General features: G+C 36.4%; 1 protein-coding gene across 4 annotated transcripts in view; it reads left to right on the top strand.

The window, feature by feature from the left end:
- TADA2A (transcriptional adaptor 2A) overlaps window positions 1–20769 on the top strand; it is a 45147-nt gene extending 24378 nt beyond the window's left edge. For 3 of the 4 annotated variants that reach the window (XM_011379403.2, XM_011379404.2, XM_023522864.1), the window contains 9 exons: window positions 131–203; window positions 8058–8121; window positions 9501–9544; window positions 12151–12261; window positions 13834–13905; window positions 15576–15708; window positions 16257–16300; window positions 18441–18514; window positions 19894–20769. In XM_011379403.2, the coding sequence (XP_011377705.1) occupies window positions 131–203; window positions 8058–8121; window positions 9501–9544; window positions 12151–12261; window positions 13834–13905; window positions 15576–15708; window positions 16257–16300; window positions 18441–18514; window positions 19894–20079 (801 nt within the window). In that variant the 3' untranslated portion in view covers window positions 20080–20769. The remainder of the gene's footprint in view (window positions 1–130; window positions 204–8057; window positions 8122–9500; window positions 9545–12150; window positions 12262–13833; window positions 13906–15575; window positions 15709–16256; window positions 16301–18440; window positions 18515–19893) is intronic. The other variant, XM_011379406.2, reaches the window with a different exon arrangement.

Below are 20769 nucleotides of genomic sequence, written 5' to 3'. Positions count from 1 at the left end.
CTTGCACCCTATTCAGTACTTTTTAATGAGTGTTTGCTTGTGTATTTCTGTTTGCTTCTAATGCATGGCTACTATAGGGTATTACTCAAAGCTGATGGGTTTGGGGTGGTAATTTTTTTTCGCCAAACAGGAGTTTGACAATTACGCAGAGTGGGACTTGAGAGACATCGATTTTGTTGAAGATGACTCGGACATTTTACATGGTAATGTTCTGTTCCAGTAAATGTTTTTATTGATTGCAAACTATATGATGACACTGTGTTGGGTGCTAAGAATATAAAGATGAATAAAACATGTCCCCTGCCCTTATGGGACTCAAAATCTAGTGGTAAAGATGCTGAACTTACCCTGTTGTTGGGTTTTCACCAATGAAAAAGATCATTTGTGATGATGGTGAGAGTGTTGATTATATAATGGCAGTTGGGAACATCCCATCCCTTGGACTGTGTCGTCTTTCTTTTGACTGTACTGAGGTAATTGGTTAACTGGCCCTTTCTGCCTCCTTAGAAGGAAGGGGATCAGGGTGAAGACCTTGGGACTTCAGTAGCAACTGCTGATACTAGATATTCACTATAATTTGTTACCTCAAATTTCCCATAGAAGGGGAAAAGATGGAAGTTCTTCGAAGATCTTTAGACCAAGATTGGGAATTTCTTGTTTCTTAGAACTGTTGAATTTTTGGCATTTTTGAATTATTTAAGATTAGCAATCTAAGGACTCATGTCAACTCTTGGGTTATAACATAATTGGTTAATGCCAACAAGGGCTCTTAAAAGTAGATGGTTAGATTTTCATTGAATCTATTTTTCCATCTTTCTGCTTTCAGTGAACTACATTTTTAAAATAATCCCCAATCTTTTCTTTCATTTCAGTCCAGAATTAAATATGATGCAATAGATGAATAATGGTCCCTTGGATTCTGTATTCCCCAAACAGCATCTTCATTGTTTCTCTTAAATCTGTATCCCAGGCAGGAAAGGCAAATAGAATCCTTGTTGAACTATAAATCAAGTTTTCATTTTGCATTAACTGCTACTCTGTCACCAGGAGAGGAATTTGATTCTTCTCTCCATAGAAGAGCTGCCTAGGTGTTTGTTACACCAGATATAGGACAAAGAGAGTCCTCATAAAATTTTACCTTCAGAATTTTTTCTCTACATATTTCTTGAGTGGTTTTCTTTGCAAAATTTCATTTCTCTTCTCCCACACAACTTTTCTAAGGAAAATCAGTGACACAAATTGAACTAAAAGAGGAAAGCCTGAAAGCAAACTACTTTAGCATTCACTAGACTCATTGTATTTGGTCAGTCTTCATGTCAATTTCCTTTTCAACCCTGGGTAACTCATATTACTGTCTTTTCTCACCTCTCATGTTGTTCCCTTCAAAGTAGTGTGCAGATTGCCATTCAGTATTTCTCCTCATATACACCAGCTTTAACTAAAATGATATTGTTTCCTAGATTGTATCTTTCTTTTCCTGAATGCAAAAGAAAAAAAATAAACTTTATCAATATCATCCTTTTAGATACTGTTCAAAAGTACTGAACTTTTGAAAGTCAGGATCTCTAATGTCAATAATGTCTCAACTATGTAAGAGACTTGCTGAATCACTTCTCTAGGCCCTAATCCAAGGTCTTCATTCTTAAGCCTCAATACTATTAAGAAAACTATAGTAATGGTTGATATTTAATTTCACTCTTCATTCTTTGTGGAAGCAGGATTGTAATTTCTTCTGCTGCACTTGTGCTTCTTTCTGTAATTAAGTGGGGGCAAAAGGAAAAAAATTAGAAGCGATTAATTAACAATTTTTATTTCATTATTTCAAACCTGTAACACATTTTAGTTATTCGTGCTCTTCCTACAATTTCTACAGTCTTGTAAGTCGCTTGATTCTAATTCATTTGAACTAGAACCTAAGCATCAACTTTTGATTATTATACTTAAGTAGCTTTAGCAAAATATAAATAATAATCCCTGCCTCTTCTTTCCTTCCCTGTCTAGTATGAATTATGAGATATTTAGACGAGTGCTATTTAAAAGGTGATAACATTTTAAAGAGGTTTGGCAGCACTAAAGGAATGGCTTGCTGATGTCACAAAGAGATGCTTTGTTTTATGGTTCTAAGTTCTTATATTAGCTTCTCAGGCAGCATGACCCACTGTCCAGTGGGGCATACTGCCCTTGAACTGAGCAGTTCCTCCCAGAGCATACAGTGAAAGGGGATGAGGAACCCAAGGAGATTCAGGAAGGAATGAGAAGGAATACACCTAGAATAGAGAGAGGGACACATATTTTGTGCAAATCAGATCACTGATTCATTCAACCTTAGGCTTGCTTCTGAGTCACTGTGTGATTTGGGACAAGTCCGTGGAATCTTGCTTACTGTTTCTTTGTGTACCTTGCCAAAAAAGAAGGGATAACACTGATTAGAGTGTGAATGTCTCCAGTAAAGGATGGTACATCATTCAGGATGGTGTTATTACCATTCCATTATACCATTATACTCAATATTACTGAACATTAACAACATTCCTTTGATGTTCCCTCATTTGTATTCTATTCCAGGGCATCTAGAAGGTTAACTGATGCTATCAAGCTCTTTTCCTTACCCAAAGACTTGCTATGATTCATGAAATTTGTCTAATAAAATGGGTTTGAATGGTCCATGGCAGAGGCCTGGGACATAGTGGAGGGATAATAAATTGCATTCCAGCCATACCAGAAGGCTTTTAGAATAGGCCCAAAGAAGATACTACAAGTGAAGCAGTGCATGAGGAAGAAAATAAGGCAGTCCTGGGATCCCTAAAACAACACCTCCTCATGTTTTATTGAACCAAACAAATTATGGGTTCAGAAAGAGAGATGCAGAAGACTCATAACTTGGCATTCTTGTGTATCATGGTGTGTCATGGGATCGTAGTGCAGACACATAGTGTAGTTCCCTTTTCCTGAGGGAACATCACTCTCCATCTGCTTTCATTTGGGGAAATCTCTCCTAAATTTGTGGCCTCCTCTTTCCCAGAGTTTCACAGGTTCTGAAACCCTGAGTGCAGTATCTTCCAATCATTGCTGTCCTATAACCCAAGCAAGCAAGAAACATTATAAGCTCCTTAGTATGTGTTGAGTCTGTGCTTTCAACACTTCTCAAGGTTGCTCATTAAAACAGTTTATTTCCCCTTTATTTGGAAAGATAATTTCAGCAAAATTTCTTGGCCAGGCTTGGATTCTCCTCTACCTTTTTTCCCTCCTTTGGCCCATATTGTCAGCCTTTAGATCTTTAACAGTTAGTTGATCAGAGGTTTAGCCTGGTATCTGTGCACACTCACTTACCTTTTGGCAGCGCCCTTCCCTTTATTTGGGTATTTTATGTTTAGAACATTTTAGACATAAATGTTATTAATAATAGCTAATACATATAGCACTTACTGTTTGCCATGTACCATTATAAGCCCTTCACATATGTCAACTCATTTAATCTTCGCAAGACTATGTGTTGGATATTGTTGTTATTATTATCCCATTTTATAGATGAGGAGATTGAGGAATGGAAATATCAAGTAACTTGCCTACGGTCACATAACTGCAAGTGAGAGAGCCATCTCCAGAGCCTGTGATCCTAATACTGTCTTATACTTACTATCTTTCCAACCTTGAATTTTTGTTGCTGTTTTTTTTGGTGACATTTCACAATTTATTATCTTCTGTCTAACCACATTCTTGAGAAGTAGGAATAGATTTTCCCATTTTACATTCAGGGAAATGCACAAAGGAATTAACTAACTTGCCTAAGGCTTTCTAATTGTAGACTTTAACCTTTAGGTCATGTAGTCTTCTTTCCTTCACAGAACTAATTTTGTACAGCTAGGCCAGAAGTTTAAATGAGGGGATTATTACTTTTGAAAAGCTTCGCTTTTGGGGAATACCTGAGTCACAGGTTTGCACTTGTATAGTTGCAATAGGGATTTTGATTGGCTTCCTTGCAGTTAAGGCTTCTGAGTTGATTTTCTTGCCAAGCAAACAGTAAGTGCCTTCTGTCAGGAAAACAGAACCATGTTGCTAGCTATTTTGAACAATGTTAGAAATACATTGCAGTGGGAAGGAGCTGCCTCTGACTTCTGCCCACTTGAAATATTTTAAGGCCAGCCGTTTGGAAACTCTTGTTATCAGTCCCCAGTGTAATCACAGGGAGACTGTTCTCCCAAGACTGAGATTTCAGAGGCCTTACATCAGTGGTTAGGTTATGGGTAGTTTTGGTTTGTTTATTTTTAATGATCTCTGGTTCTTCATTTGCCCCCTTTACTGGAACTCCAGTCACTATAAACAGAATGAGAACTGATGATTCTCGTTATTGCAGTGTCTATCTTCTTTTTTCTATTCTGCTTGATGTACTGTGGTCCTCCCTGGGTTGTTATTCACATGGTTAAGATCTTATAATCACTTGCTGCTATCTTAGTGTGCTTTATAAAGAAAAGAGATAGCTTCAAATGTGAATTTTTCTCTGGAAGAATTCCAATTCTTCTCTCATTTGTTTTTCTTTTCCTTCTTTTTGTTCCCCAGAACCAGTAGTACAAGTTTAAACTACTGAAATGACTAGGCTGTAGAATCAATTATCAGCAGTATTTATTTATAGATTTTTTTTTTTTTTTGGCAACACAATCTCTTCAGTTTTTTATTTTTTGTTTTAATTAAGTCATTCCCACTTAAATCGCAGAAACAACCTGATAAGTTAGTGTCTTAGAAAAATTACAAAAATATTTCGTCAAAATTAGCAGATTTCCACTGGATCAAGTAGTTTTTCTCCTCTCTTACTGAACTCTTATTATTGGGTGGTAAACGAGATAAAGCACATAAAAAGCCTGGAATATGATAAATATTCAGTATGTTTTAGCTATTTACTTAGCTATTTGCTTCTCTTTCTGTCTTGAACTGTCGATTTCCTAATTCTGTTTCTCATAAGAAGTAGAGTCCATTGAAACTTATATTAGGTTATACTGCATATCAGAGACACATCCTCTCCTCTCTCTTATCTGCCTTTTCTACCATACAGACATGTAAAGTGTATTTCTACCAGCATAGAATTCTAGAGCCTATTATTCCACAGCAATAGTGTTAGAAAACAATGGCAAGGTATGGGGCCTTCTATTGTACCTGGGTTTTTATACGGAACAACCCTGTAAATCAAGAAAGAATTCATTTGTAGAAAGAATTCTACTACCTTAAAAAAAAAGTTTGAAACCCATTGCCTTAACTCTTGGATATTATTGAATTATTTTTAGTTCATGGGCAATTATGAGGAAAAAATGAAACAATGTCGTTTAAATTTTTGAACTTGTTAGAAAAGAACCAAAAAAAAATCCATGGTAGTTAAAACTTTTTTTTTTTTAATACTTAAACTTTAAAAAATATTGCATTCACTCACCTCTTTAGATCATCCAGCTAGAACTTACGTTATTTTTATCTCAGATCCAAAGGAGAATGGCCTAGATAAGATATTTTTGGTCATTTCCTAGTGATTGAAATTATATTCATATATAGTGCTTCTCTTCATAGCCCAGCATGTTAGATTTTGGTATCTTTTCTTTCTAATCTGAGAGACTATCCTTAAGGCAAGCAGACAGTAATGAGTCAGGGTGGAGTATCCAGAATTTATTTCTATTACCTTCCTAGGGCTACCATGTTGATAGTGCATCAGGATTGTACGTTGCTCAACTTCTGTTTGCTTTCATGTAATGAAAGAAATTGGTGATTCTAACAAACCATTGTGTTCTGTTCCTTTAATTGTTTTTTTTTTTTTTTTTTGCCCCTACCCTAAAACTAGTTCCAGCTGAAGTGTGAGTTTCAAACTGTTGCGTGGAGGTACGCTTAGGGACTACTACTGGGAAAGGTAGCTGGATATGGAGTAGGGAGAATCAGCTAGAGCACATCTGATTTATCCATTCTAAATAAGAATTTATTGGAAAACAAGGTTTAAGAGTTACTCTAGAAGAACATATAAATCTGTGCTGACTCATTGCCCACATGAACTAAACAAACTGGTATCTCACATTCTTTGGATGACTTTGTATTGCTGTTTTTCTTTATTGGTATTACAGAGGCTCTAGGCTTTATTTTGGAATGAAGCTTACTATCCTGAAAGAAGTGATTGTCGTATACAGCTAAATTCTGTGGTGCAAAGGCTGGTGTGTTATTAGAAATATGTTACCTAACATTTGAATAATATATTTTATTTTTTCAGAAGACACATGTCAGGTCATTATGTTGTATTCTAGAGCCTCTTTCTTCTGTGAATACATTCAGTAATTAAAACAAAACCACCATACTTTCAACTTAAATAAAACTTAAGGAGATAACAAGTTTAATATGAGGATGGTTCCAGAATCTACTGAAATACTAAATCTTAACATTCCTTCAGAATCCATAGATTATAGATGAAAAGAATGGTTTAATGTAGCATAGTGCTGTTATGTATTCCTCATGTTCTCTTCTAGAGTTGTTAATGATTAGTCTTCATTTTTTAACTCTAGAGGTCTTCAGACTATAAAAAGCATGTGGGAGTTTTTTACTTCTGAGATTTTTTTAAATATACATTTTATTTTCATTTAAACCAGATTTAGGATATAGAACTAACACAGAGAAAGTAAACATGTTGGACAATTTCAGTGTCCTTCCTACTCAAGGCTCTGGAACCAGACAGTCTAGGTTTGGATTCCTGCTCTGTACTTAGCAGCTCTGTGACCTTGGGCAGGTTGTTTTATGTGCATGGTGTATAGGGCACATGGGAGAATGGTAGGAGACAAGACTGGAATGATAGGCAGAATCAAGACAAGGGGTCATATATTTAAGAGTTTGAACTCCTATAAGTAGAGGAATTATACTTTAAAACATTATTCTGGTACCATTTGCAGGGGACGAATTGTTGGAATAAGATAGGAATGGAGTCATTAAAAGAGTGCATACAGTGGTCTGGGTGAAACAAGACGCCTGAGTTAAGGAATAGGATTAGGGACAAAAGGAAGAGATGAATAAGAGAGATTTAAGCATTAAATATAGATAAGATTCATTGATTGACTAGTATGGAGAGAGGGAAGGAGAGTCCAGATTGATTTCTGTCTTTGACAAGTAGGTGTAATGTAATATTGTTAACCAAGAGAAGAGTTTTGGAGAATAGAGAAGAGGTCGAATACAGCAAGTTTGCAACTGAAGACCACAGGAGTAGAGATATCCAGTAGGGTCTGAAGCTTAAAATTTCTGGGTTTGAGATGATATATTTTGATGATACTCAGAACTGTAAGAGTGGATGAGTTTATAGGAATAAGGTGAAGGGTGAAAAGAGAGATGAGAATAGAAACTGAAGAACCATGAAGATGGAAAAACTGGCCAAGGAAAGACAGAGAACCAGAACTACTGTATTGGTGAAAACTTTTGCTATTCACTGCTTCTTTTCTTCTAATTTTTCATGTCTTTTACATCAGACTAAAGCCAAGAAAGGACTGGGAGATGGGCAGCCAACCTGGGCTTGGCTTTGGGGTTGTTAGGCTATTTAATAGAACTTTCACTATTGAATGCAAAACTGCGTCCTAAATGATTGTTGCTCCCCAACTGAAGACTGCTACTCTGGGAAAATGTCTGGCTGCACCTTATTCACATCAGTCTTAACACTGTCTCCTGAACTTACTTCTGTGCAATTATAACTGCAGTCAATATTCATTTCTATGACTAATAGATGTCATTTCTAGCCCATATGTTAACAAAGTTAAGACTACTTGTTGAACTGTTATATGAAAGCTAGTAATATACGTAACACAGCATGGCCGAAAGAGGTGTTCAGTAGAAAGCAGAATTGTTATCTAGAATAATGCCATATAAATATACACAGGAAAAAAGAACTTTAAGTTACTGATAAAGAAACTCAGTATCCGAAGATATTTTTGTTTCCAAGAGACAAACTTTGTAGACCAGTAAGTGAGTGTAGAATAGTTAGCAATATGAGGTACAAAGTTTGAGTAAAAGATTTTTGTCTTGGCTTTATTCATATGTATATGTTTGTTTATTTATAGCTCTGAAGATGGCTGTAGTAGATATCTACCACTCCAGGTTAAAGGAGAGGCAAAGGCGGAAAAAGTACGTATGGAACACTGTATCTTGCCTTCTTTCAGCTTTGGACTACTGACCACATACACATATGGCCCGTAAGAATGTTCCTGTCGTGGCTTACCTTGTAACCTTGAGGAAGATACTTACCCTTCTTGGTTCTCAGTTTTTCCATCTATAAAATGGGAGGTGGTAATATCTGTCTTTTTTTTACCTCCTCCTTTTTACCCTTTCTTGATATAGTAAAGACCAGTGAATAATGTGGATATACTGTTTTAAGGAAAAAAGGAACAAAATACACTCAAAATATTGTTGTTATATATTTTTTAATATTCTTATTCTAACTGCTCCTTTTTTAACTGAGAGAAGTCTTTTCTCTAAAAGGATTTCTTAAAAAACTCAACAAGTTTCAGGCACTCTTGGTTATTATTCCTTCTCTTTGCAACGGAGCAAAAAACATAGAATTAGATTGAGAAATTATGGACCCCAGACCCTTGTTGGATTACAGAGACTTTAACAGTTCAGAGAAGGGTATGCAGAGGTTGTGAGTGTGCGTGTGTGTGTATATATGTGCAGACATGTTACCATGGTGTTTCTAATGAGACACTCAGTGGCATCACAACAATAAAAAGGAATGGAACTTGGGAACTACTGCATTGAAATTGTAAGGCACTGTTGAGGGATCAAGACGTGATCTAAAGTAAAGCTTACTCTTAGCTTCCAAGAAGTGCTGAAGAAGCTTACCCAGCTGCTCTTGTGAGAAGCTTCATTGCTATTCATGAATACCTCTGGTATAAATCAAAGTTTACAGACATATAACTCTGCATTTACTTAAATTCTCTTTTGCTTAAAACACACAGTTAGAGCTAGACAGTATTGCAGAGCTCATTTGTTAAGGTTGCTATTAGATTTTATGGTTTATGATGCTCTTCCATTAAGCATGCATTAAGCAAACTATTTATTTCAAATAGTTTCAAAGCATTATGTGAATGTACAGTTGTAAATGTTTAATGTGTGATCATGGTTAACAGGTTTCCCTGAAATGGATGTTATCAATTATCATTTCCCTAAGCTGAATAGATTAATTTCTATAACATGGACATAGATTCCCTTCTGTTTCACTTAAGTTATAGACATGTGTTTTTTAGTATTTGTGAGTGCTTATTGATTCATTCATCCAGCAAATAGTTATTGAGAATCTACTAAGCCCAAAGAGAGGAAAAATATATGATGCTTGAGAGCCTAAAATTGTGTTAGTAACTCACTGACCTTTTTTTGTGGGGAGGGACTTCTTTGGACCTTGATATTTTACCTCATAGTGTTTAGGATGTCTAATAATAGCTGCATGTGGAAGATACTATTAAATGTAAAACTAACTATAATAAACATTATTGTGGTTTTCATTCTAGAATTATAAGAGACCATGGATTAATCAACCTTAGAAAGTTTCAGTGTAAGTATTAGCGGTTTTGTTTATTTTAAAATTTCTTCCAACATTATTGAATAGTTTTAAACAAATTATTTATGGTAGTAGATCTTAATCCAAGTTGCATTTTAGCATTACTTAGGAAGCTTTAAAGAATTCTGATACCTGGGTACCACCCCAGACTAATTAAGAGAAAATCTCTGGGGGTAGAGCTAGAGCATCTGTTTTTCTTTTTTTTTTTTTTTTTTTGTCGTCTCTGAATCATCTGTATTTTTTAAGTCTTCAAGGCGATTCTGTTGAATAGTAAGAGTAAGAATCATTAATATATAGTCAACAGCATTTGCATGAGAATTCTTTTTTAAAATTAATATAGTAATTATAGCATGAATATTAATGAGTAATTTTCTGAAACTGGATAGGGTCATGTTTTGTAACTAACTATATGTTATACATAATCTTGATCACAAGGCTGTGAAATGTTTTATGGAAAAATCAACAGAAAGTGATTTTTTAAAAATTTTGTATCATAGTGGACAAACAAAAAAATGACATTTAGCATTGTATGATGGTGATCATAAACCTATAATGATTTTTAAATGAATAACTTTGACCTTACTGTTTTAAATATTGGAGATACCCAGGCTGGGCAGAAAGAGTCCCTGTACTTTTTCTTCTTCTACATTGTAGAGTTTATTCAGTAAATAAGAATGATGATCACATAGTAATTGTAATATTTAAATTAAAATGTTTCTAATACTTGTATGTCACAAAACTCTTTTTTTGTAAAAATGCTTAATAATTATTGTGGTTCATATCCTAGTTGATAGAATCTTACAGGTTTTGACACACTGTGCCCCTGTAGGGTTCAGGTCAGCCAGTGTGGGTTAAGTGTTTTTTAATATAGTCATGATCATAAGTATGTTACATTTTATGTCCTTTATTTTTTACTTTCCATTACATATTTTTCAAGCGATTGTGGTGTTTTGAGGATGTCACTTTTCACAGTTTATGTTGTATATATACATAAATATATAATAATATGCTTAACCTGCCTTTTATTATTAGCATATTTTCAGTTTCTTTAATCATTAAAAATAATGCCATGATTAACCTGTTTGTCTTTATTTAGATTTTCTTTTAGGTAGATTCCCAGTGGAATTAATTGGTCAAAGAATATGACCATTAAAAACTCTTAACACATACTGCCAGATTGCTTCACAAAAGATACATCAGTTTATATTTCCTCTAGCAGTATATGAGATTGCCTGTTTAACCTTGTCCTCGTTGAGAGCTATGAGTTTGCAAAAATAACTTAGGAGCAGATTTCCCTTGCTCTATATTGTCTATAGACAATAATTGGTCATGTTCTGGTAGCCACCATAGTGGGTTCCTCTGTCTTAATTCCTGGGCTTTCTTTAATAGGTCAGTTGGGTTTTAACCTTTATTCAGAGTAGACCTTGACTCTTGCAAATATTCTATTCTCATCTGCCAGACAGAGGTCAATTTAGCCTTATTATTATTTTAACTGTATGTTGCTTCTGAGAAAGAAGTGGCTTTCATTTGTCATTATACTAAGTGTACATGTGACCTTAATATGAGTGGTAGGCAGAGGTTTTCTTTTTTAATCAAATTTTAAAATTATACTCCAAATTCTTCTCTGTTATTCCCGTAGTGAGAAGCCGGGGGCGCTGGGGGGAATGGGGATTAACAGTGAAAATAATCAGTCTGTGGGTGCCTATCAAATTGGCTCCTAGAATTTGTGGACAAGGATGTCTCTTTCAAGGGAAGAGAGTCATCTGAAAGAAGACTTAATTTAAATAACTGTCAAAAGTGGACAGAACTAGCCTAGTTACTATTGATTATCTGACTGAAATGACTGAGTAGCAGTTTGAGAGTTCTTGGCCACTCCAACCTACCAGTTATTGTTGGGTTTTACTCCCCATCTTCATTGCTGATACCTTTCTTTATTAGAAATTTGGTCAGTAGTGATCCTCAAAGTTGCTGATCCGAGCTGCCCTGCATGTGACCACTTATTTGCATGATAGTTATCAAAATATAACTTCATGTGTAGTAAATTAAATTGTGGTACTTAATTTTGTTTAGAGAAAGGCAAAATGATCCATGTAGAGAGTGAAGAAATATATACCTTACTTGAGTATGTGTAGGTAGGAGGAAGATTTTTGGTGGGGCATGCAAATGATCACACACTTTTTCCAGTCTAACATCGTCTAGATAGATTATTGAGTCTGTACTTCCATTGTTTTCCTACAGAAGTTGATACCAGAAATTTTGTCCAACATTGTCCCTAAGTATGCATTATCTGCCTTTTATTGTTTTTTTCCCGTTACTGCCAGCAGTTCCTGCCCCTGTGCAGATTAAGAGAAAGTGAGGTGTGGAGGTCACCAGGGCGCTCAGTAGTGGATGATCTCCAGTGATAACAAAATGCCTAGGTGATAGTCACTGATGCTGTTATCATTATGATTATAGTGTTTTGCATTCTTAGCTTTCCTGTTTGCTTCCTATCATGGGTAAGTTAGTCATGTGAGGTTGTAGAAGTTCTTGTAGAAGAAATGCAGTAAACTTAGGGATTTTTATATTCTCCATGACATGGTTGTGTTTTACTTTCTCCGTAGTAATGGAACGACGGTATCCCAAGGAGGTCCAAGACCTTTATGAAACAATGAGGCGATTTGCAAGGATTGTGGGGCCAGTGGAGCATGACAAGTTCATTGAAAGCCATGCACGTAAGTGGTTTTGAGCCTTGAGCAAGTGTGTGTGTGTGTGTGTGTGTGTGTGTGTGTGTGTGTGTGTGTAAATAGGAGAGATAAATGGCGTGTTTTATGTGAAGTTCTATAAATAAATAAATTTATATTTGTGTGCGTGTATTTCTATAAATAGGAGAGATAATGATGTGTTTTATGTGAAGTTCTGTAAATCAATAAATGAGTATTTTTGTCTTGTTTCCTTCTATTACCATGAAATAAATTTGAGACTCTGGGGGTGGGAGAAGAGAAGTTAAAAAGCCTAGTGGCTTTCTTTTTTCCCAGAAAAACAGTAATTTAGTAGTTTTTCCCCTTTCTTTTTGTTATGGGAGTTTTTAAATACTATGTACAAAAGTAGAGATTATAGTATAATGAACCCCTGTGTATCCATCATCCAGCTTCAGTTGTCAACACATGGCCAATCTGGTTTCATCTCTACCACTTTCCTCCTACCCACAACTGGATTATTTTGAAGCAAATCTCAGACATATTATTTTGTTCATAAATATTTATTTTAGTATTAAAACTAGTTTTTAAAATGGGGACAGAGTTAGATGACTCATGGAGATTGTACTTCCATGATTTTCTTACCTTTCTCTCTGAGAGAGTTCTACTCAGTTATTTGATTTTTCACTATAAAAAAATTGAAGTTGTAAAGGCAGTAAGGTCTAGACTTTAAAGTAGCCCGGACTGGGTGACTTAGTCTACACCTGTCACCATGAGATGTATGTATTTGACCCCCAAGTTTAGTTCTGGGAAGGTACTTTACAAAGGCTCATCCTCTTCTCATCATGCAGATATTTCTTGCATGGCATTTATCTGAGCCAGGTTGGTGGTTCTCACCAAACACTATCTGGTTGTCCTTTGTGTAGTTTATAGTAGGTGACTGGTCCTTTACTTCCTGTCCCAGTTTGTATGTGTCACTCAAAGGAACTACACCTCGTGGATAGTCCAGGCATTTCCTTCATCCTCTGTTTCAAAATACCCAAATTTGAATGTTCAGTTACATAATAACCCAAGCAGTGCAACCTGATTAGTGTGCTCAGAGGAGGCAGAAATCTTTGGTTTATGGAAAACACAATGCTCTTTTGTTCCTATATGAGAAAGAATCTATCTAGGACTTGAGCAGAGAACTTTTGTCCTTCCCTTGCAAAAGAGCCACATCAAGTAATCCCAGAGACAAGTTTCATAAAAGAATTTTGTTATGTGGTAAAACTTTTAACACAGGATAAATAGAGCAGGGGAACTTGGTTTAAAAGTGTTTGTTACTTCTGTAGCTACATGGTTTCAGCCAGTTCACTATAAGTTTTCTAGGAGACAATTCCAGCTGCTGTTTCCAGCTGGAGACAGCAGCTGGAAGACAGCTGGCGTGAGTTTTTCTCAGTTCTTGGGTAAAATTTCTAATGAGATGTTACCAACAAATAGGATTCCTCAAATGGAATTATCCCGGCTCTTACATAAGGTAGAATTACTGAAAATACTCAACAGGAAAGTGCTCATTGATATTGATTTTGTTTTTCCAATTTTTTCCTTCATTCTTTTTGTGATAAACAGTGGAATTTGAACTCCGAAGGGAAATCAAGAGGCTCCAGGAATACAGGACAGCGGGCATTACCAATTTTTGTAGTAAGTACTACACGCTATATTAGAGGGCATATATCTTCTAAATACGCAGAAGAAGCCTCTTTGAGGCAGTGTGGATTTTTTTAAATAAGCTTTCCTGTTTCAGAATGAGTTTTTGATCTTTGCAGTAAAGTTTCACCTATTTAATCTTTATAAATACTATTATATGGATTATCTGAGGTAAAATAAAATTACAAAGAAAAGAGAAGCACTGCTTTATATTTAGGATTCTGCTATGGCCTCTAAAAGAAGGATTTTGTATTCTAATTTTTAGCTTCTGCCTTTTAAAATTTAGTGATGCATAGTCTGATCATTCTTATTAATCAAGCTTCAATTAGTTCTAGATGCTTACATCCCAGTTACTGGAGGTAGTGATATTAATAGCAGCTAACATCTCATAAAAAAAAGTTGAGCATGCACCAGGCCCTACACTAAGCATTTCACTTGGATCATGTCATTTAATACCCTGAAAAGACTTTTGAGATAGTTATTTCTATTTAATGAAGAAACTAAAGTTTAAAGTGGTTAAAGATGTAGTAGAGCCAGGTCATAGGGGAAAGCTGTGTATTGTAGTAGTTAAGAGCTTGAGGTCTAGACTTAGACAGCTTGGGTTTAGATTCTGGCTCTTCCGTTTACCAGCTCTGTAACTGTGCTCCAGTTTCCATTTTCCAAGTCTCTTAGAATTACTATGAAGATAAAGTAGAGATGATGTATGAAAACGTAGCACAGTACCAGGCACAGTAAATCCTTAATAAATTGCAGTTTCTGTTGTTTAGTTGTTATCGTTAGAGTGATCTTTAGTATTCCCTCCTTCCTGTTGGTCGAAAGTGATCACCCAGTACCCCACAAGAAGTAACTGGGTGTAAGTTTAGCCTAGTATAATTGTTCTTTATTTTTAACAATGGAAATCATTTTTGAAATAAAGTTTTATGTGGAGTCCTAATCTATAAATAAGATAAAAGTGGAACTACTTTGGTTGAAAACTGGTGGTTCAGGTCATGCGTAGAACCCAGGACCACCAGTGGGTGGTGGTGCCCTTGCTCTTCACAGTAAGCTCCAAGATATTTTCATGGTATTCTGGGGCTCTGTGGAACATAGTTTGAAACTTTTTGGAATCTGTATATTTTTGTTAACATGTGGAAAAGACCATGCAACTTTTGTTTTAGCAATATACATATAAATACTCTGATACCAGATTTTGGTTACCTGATATTGGCTGCCTCTGGGAAAGAGGAGAAAGGAACAATACTGGTCAATGAGGACTTAGTTGTAATTCTACTTGCTTTTTAAGGAAAAGTGTATACTTATAGCACTTGCGTGACTTCAAAAAATATATAGAAAAAATAGGACAGGAAGGAAATATAACTATTAAAAGTTAGTTTAGAGATGGAAATATGAGTGACTCTTACTTTCTTCGTACTTTTCTGTTTTGGGTTTCTCCCCTACCCCCCCCCAAAAAAAAAATTGCTTAAAGGTAGAAAAGAAATAAAAACATTCTTATTTCTTATTAAAAAAGTGATTTCAAACTAGAGGAAGCCTACTTTGCTCTTGGAAAAATAATTATGGAAACAGTTTCACAAAGGAAACCGAAAGAGGACAGACTGTTTGCCAGTCAGTTAGGAAGCCCTTCAGTTCCGCATTATCATTGAAGTTGTGGTTTTTTGCACCTCTAGGTGCCAGAACCTATGACCACCTCAAGAAGACGCGAGAGGAGGAGCGCCTTAAGCGCACCATGCTCTCCGAAGTTCTCCAGTATATCCAGGACAGTAGTGCTTGCCAGCAGTGGCTCCGCCGGCAAGCTGACATGTGAGTAATTAGTCTAGGGTGAAGGAGCATCCTTTGGCTTTTACATGTATTTTCAGACATTTTCATGAGCACCCTGCCCTAGATGGCAGAGTAGTAATAATTGGATAGCTAGAAGAATTCCAAAAATTTTAGCAGTCTGTCTCAGAAACAGTGCAGTACTGACAGTTTTGAGAAACAACTGGCTTCCTAGAATCCTACTTTGCTACTTTGATCTTATTTTTAAAAATAAGTAAATTCCCTCTACTCATGTCTTCTCTCTCCCTCTGTATTTATTGATATGATTTCCACTGGAGAATCATGTTTGTATCCTTTCCCAGTGGGAGGTCTCTGTAATATTCCAGGCTGAGCTTTTAACAAATCCAAGTGATTTTCTCTCCCAGAACAGATTTCCTTTCTCAGTACAGTGGGATAGCCTGAAAACGTGCAGTCTATCTTATTACATCTCTTCAAAGTAATCGACCTGATAAATGGTACCCAGTCCCACACGAGCTTTTGGAAATGGCCTTCTTTTGTGTGACATAAGTTTAAATTCCTCTTCTTCATTGTAGTGATTCCGGCCTGAGTCCTTCTGTTCCGATGGCTTCGAATTCAGGTAATTATTTTTCAGGCTAGAGGAAATGTTGATTGTGACATTTTTATTGTAGATATTGTGATAACCTAACAATCCCAACCCTTTTGTGGGATCATGGTGCTTAGGCAGAGTAATGGTGATTATGTCTTGTTCCAGTTTATAAACATAAGCAAGTTTCAGAATCTTCATGGGCAGACAGGGTTAGAGTACAGAGACAGAAGAACAAACTCCAGAGAGGTGGTTTCTTTATTTTACCAGTGTCTGTGGGCAGTTAGTTTACTATGATTGTATCTACTACAGATTTTGAGATTTGTCTCAAAGGGGATAAATTAAAGGCTTTGTATCTTATGTGAGCAAAGAAGCACGTTACCTGCCAGAAATGCGATGATTTCTTTATAAGTTGGAGACTTAAGATATTTCTATTTCTTATCTTTACTTCTTTGCTTATGTCTTATTCTGAGGTTAGTTTACAGAGATAGATTAAGCCATATGCTATCTGGTAATCACTGGTGCTTGGCCATCAATGACTGGTAATATGGGGCAGTATTAGTTATATAGAGCTCTGATCCAAGATTGTGGTATTTCTTTGCCTGTTCTCTTGGTTATCATTCATCCCTGCTCTGTATGGTAGATAGCCATGTCCCCTAATCAGAACATACAGACCACTCTATTATAAAAACAGTTTTACCATTCTTCGAAGGTTGGAACAACAGACCTGTGTACCCATTTTCACATCTCTCAGTAGATTCAGGATCTAGGCAGGATTTAGAGGAGGCCATGTTAGGGATGATACTTTGTTAAAAAAAATTTATTCCTTTGTGTCAAGTAATTATTTCTTAATACTTAAAGGAGAAAAGAAAGTCTTTTAGGGAGTAGCCAAGACAGCAAAATACAAGTTTTATGTTTCTTACTTCCAACCTCTCACCCCCAACCTAAGAACAGAAATACAAATAATATTGACTAATTAAAATGAGTAAACTAACATGATCATGCAACTTCAGTGTTTGTGTTTTCTGAACCATTCACACTCACTTATTTGTTGCTTTCTAGGCTGCTGTTAACCTTTCTTACCCCCAGTATTTAGGTTGAGGAGACCCCTTGCTCCTCTTCATGTTCTGAGTTGGTCTTAAGGCAATACAGAGTTGGAAACCTGGATCTTTGATTGTAACTTTGCCTCTGGTAACATTGGCAAGACATCAATGATTTTAGTATCCCCTTTTGAGCTTTTAGGATAAGGCTAGGTCTGTCAGTTATTTCCTTTGTTGATATTACAGAGAAGCATGCTGTCTAGCAGATCAGCCTGCAGTAGTTACTCCCCTTTCTCTCCATCACCTAAAAGGCAACCCCCATAAAACTTGTTAATATATTATTCTACACTTTCTTTTGCTTAGCTCAGTCCATCCATCCCCAACTGAACACTAATCTCAAATAAGCACTGAAAACAAAACCAAAAATTTTTGTATGTTGAGCTTCCCATCCTGGCCACTGTCCTCGTACTTGGGTTTTTTTCTCAGATATGAGTTCACCTCAGCCTCTACTTTGTCATACAATGGCTCATTGTTCCTCACTGTGGATCTTTCAGGTAAACAGGGCTACTTTGAAAAAAACCAGATATTCCCTCACATAATAAATAAGAAGGGTCTTTTCCTGGCTTAACAGACTGCCTTTGATCTGAAGGCAAATGGTACCTGGTTAATTACCGTGTTTGCCTTGTACTGCTGGCAGAGTGCAAAGGTTAGGAAATGTCTCTCCTGCAGACTTGTTATTTCCATTCATCAGCTGTCAAGGTGGGTAGTGTATGACCTTAACTGGATGACATCTGGGCTGTAGATTTTAGAATCCCCTATGAGTTAGGAAAAGATGGATGATAACTACTGTGGTCAGTAGTCTTATTTGATGCTAAGGTATGTGTGGTCATATGTGTATTTTAGCAGAACAAAGAGCACACGAATTACCATTTTTATCTTCAAGTGAACGTTGTCGTGTCCATGTTGCTTGTTAAACTGAGGCCTAAGGTTTATATGATAGGTAGAGATTTCCTACAGCTGGATGTAGTGATCTTATACCTAACTGCCCTGCCTGTGGTGAACTTTGTTATACTCTACACCTGAGAAATGGTTGCTCCTGTGAAATATATGTCTTTTTCTGTCTGTATCTGTAGGTAGACGAAGTGCACCACCCTTGAACCTCACTGGCCTCCCTGGCACAGAGAAGCTGAATGAAAAAGAAAAGGAGGTAACAAAAAGAATGGGAACTAGAGGAAAGCAAGTAGGGGCTGCTAATTCATTGAATAGTCTTCCAGTCTATCCTCGAAGTTTTAAGAATTGACCTCAGCAGGTTTCAAAAAACTCCTTATCATCTTGATACTATTTGCCTTCTGAGAAAAGAACATATGATATGTAAACCTAATAAGAGCAACTGTCATTTATTGAGCATTTACCATGTACCAGATACTGTAATAAGTCTTTATGTAAATGAAATTAATTTTTTACAAACCTAAAATAATTTGTACATGATTATTTGCTTTAAAATGATCACTTTGAGTAGTTCTACACTTTTTAAAACCTTAAGTAATGGTTATACTGTGTTTCCCTAGCTTGTTTATAAGCTTAAAGAAAGGAATTTTTTATCATATATAGTCATACATTAATTTTGATTTTAAAATGGCATGACCTACCTTTCCATTGTAATCATCAGGCTGGTCTTCATGTTACTTTTGGCTATTTCTAGAATTTAAATCTAGCCTCAAAAGAGTCATCATCAAATAGTTTCAAAGAAATGTGCCATGGCTCTGAAGTTCATTCCTCATATGTTCCTTTTACAGTTCCCAAGATCAGTGTTCCCATCTGCCACCTTGTACCATTAATTCAGGTCAGACAGTAAGGAAAAGTCAAGGAGTAGGGGCTAGTATTTTTATTTTATCCACTAGGAATAGTAAAAATAGTTTGGGAGTAGAAAGAAGTATATGTTATATCCAGGTATTGCTAAAGATCACAAGCCTTTCTGATTCAAGTATTGAATGGCCCAGAGTTTCAAGCAGTTTTTATCCTTACCCACAAAATGGTGACCTCAGATTGCTCATTGCTGTGTAATGGCAAGTGAACTGGAATTGAGCCAGCTTTCTAGATTTTTAGCAGCTAATGTGGCCTCTCTTAGCAAGATCTCTGTATTTCCTCTCCCTCCAAAGTAGGAAACGCAGTCACAAAAGCAGGGACTACAACTTTATGCAGATACTAAAAATAATGTGATTCACACTTGGGAATCCACGTATCTGCCCCCCTGCCCCCTATACCCTGTGGCTCTTCCCTGACTGGCTTTGCCGGAATGTGCTGGGCCTCTACCCTGGCTGCTTCTCAGGGCACATGCTCATATTCCCTGACAAACCCAGGTGAGCCAGCCGACACATACCCTGGCTTTCTTGTCCTGAGTGTTTGTCTTTAGTGAGTATTCCCTCCAAAGAAGAGACTAAATGGAATGCAGTCCAGCCACCCAACAGCTCCTATAAATAGTTGGAGGTTGATGTCATTCCTTAAATTTAATTTTGGCTATACCTGCTGGATTAAATTATGAGAATGACAGATGTTAATGTTTATTAAATTTGCCATCTCTTACAGCTCTGTCAGATGGTGAGGTTGGTCCCAGGAGCCTATTTAGAATACAAATCTGCTCTATTGAACGAATGTAACAAGCAAGGAGGCTTGAGACTGGCACAGGCAAGAGCACTCATCAAAATAGACGTGAACAAAACCCGGAAAATCTATGATTTCCTCATCCGTGAAGGATACATCACTAAAGCCTGAGGTTCTAAGGGCTTGGGGTATGAAATCACAAGTTTGGAAAGTGATGGGCCAAAGGACAGTATGGGCATTCTAAAGAGTTTCTTTTTTGAGCTGAATTCTCATTGTAAAAAGAGAAGGACAAAGGAAACCTTATGTTGTGTTAATGTCTGCTTTATTCTCCACCCTGCTTTTAAAACACTCCTGTTGTTGGTATTGTGCTACAGAGTTATGTGCTAGATAAGCTATTATTAAATGTGAGTGGGCATTCATTCCTAGCACCTCTTGTAACTAAAACAAGAACCGTAGTACCTCACATCACAGTGTTGGTAGAAATAGAACTAAACCAGTCTTTAGTCCCAGGAGTCCCCCTCAGATCCTTATACTTGAGAGATTAGTTTTCTAATTATCTGTTTTGCCTTCAGACCTTACAGACAGATTTAAAACAAAGAGAAAGATTATATAGAGCATGAGAAAGATTTCTCTTTTGTTCTGAGGATTTTTTAAGCTGACAACTTATGTTTATGAGCAAGGGGGGGGCGGGGCGGGGCGGAATCTCATGATGGTCTTGTCCCAAACTGTATCTTTAACTTTAATGTCTGGCTTTGTACTTTGTAGTTTGTCTAATCTGCAGTAGATTTTTAAGGAGATGGTACTGAATATAAAATGTCTGTTATTTTTAGAATTAATGGATTAAAATGTTTTGCTACTTAA

This window comes from Pteropus vampyrus, unplaced genomic scaffold, assembly GCF_000151845.1.
Source record: "Pteropus vampyrus isolate Shadow unplaced genomic scaffold, Pvam_2.0 Scaffold358, whole genome shotgun sequence".
NCBI lineage: Eukaryota > Metazoa > Chordata > Mammalia > Chiroptera > Pteropodidae > Pteropus > Pteropus vampyrus.
This window is presented reverse-complemented; position numbering and strand designations above follow the sequence as displayed.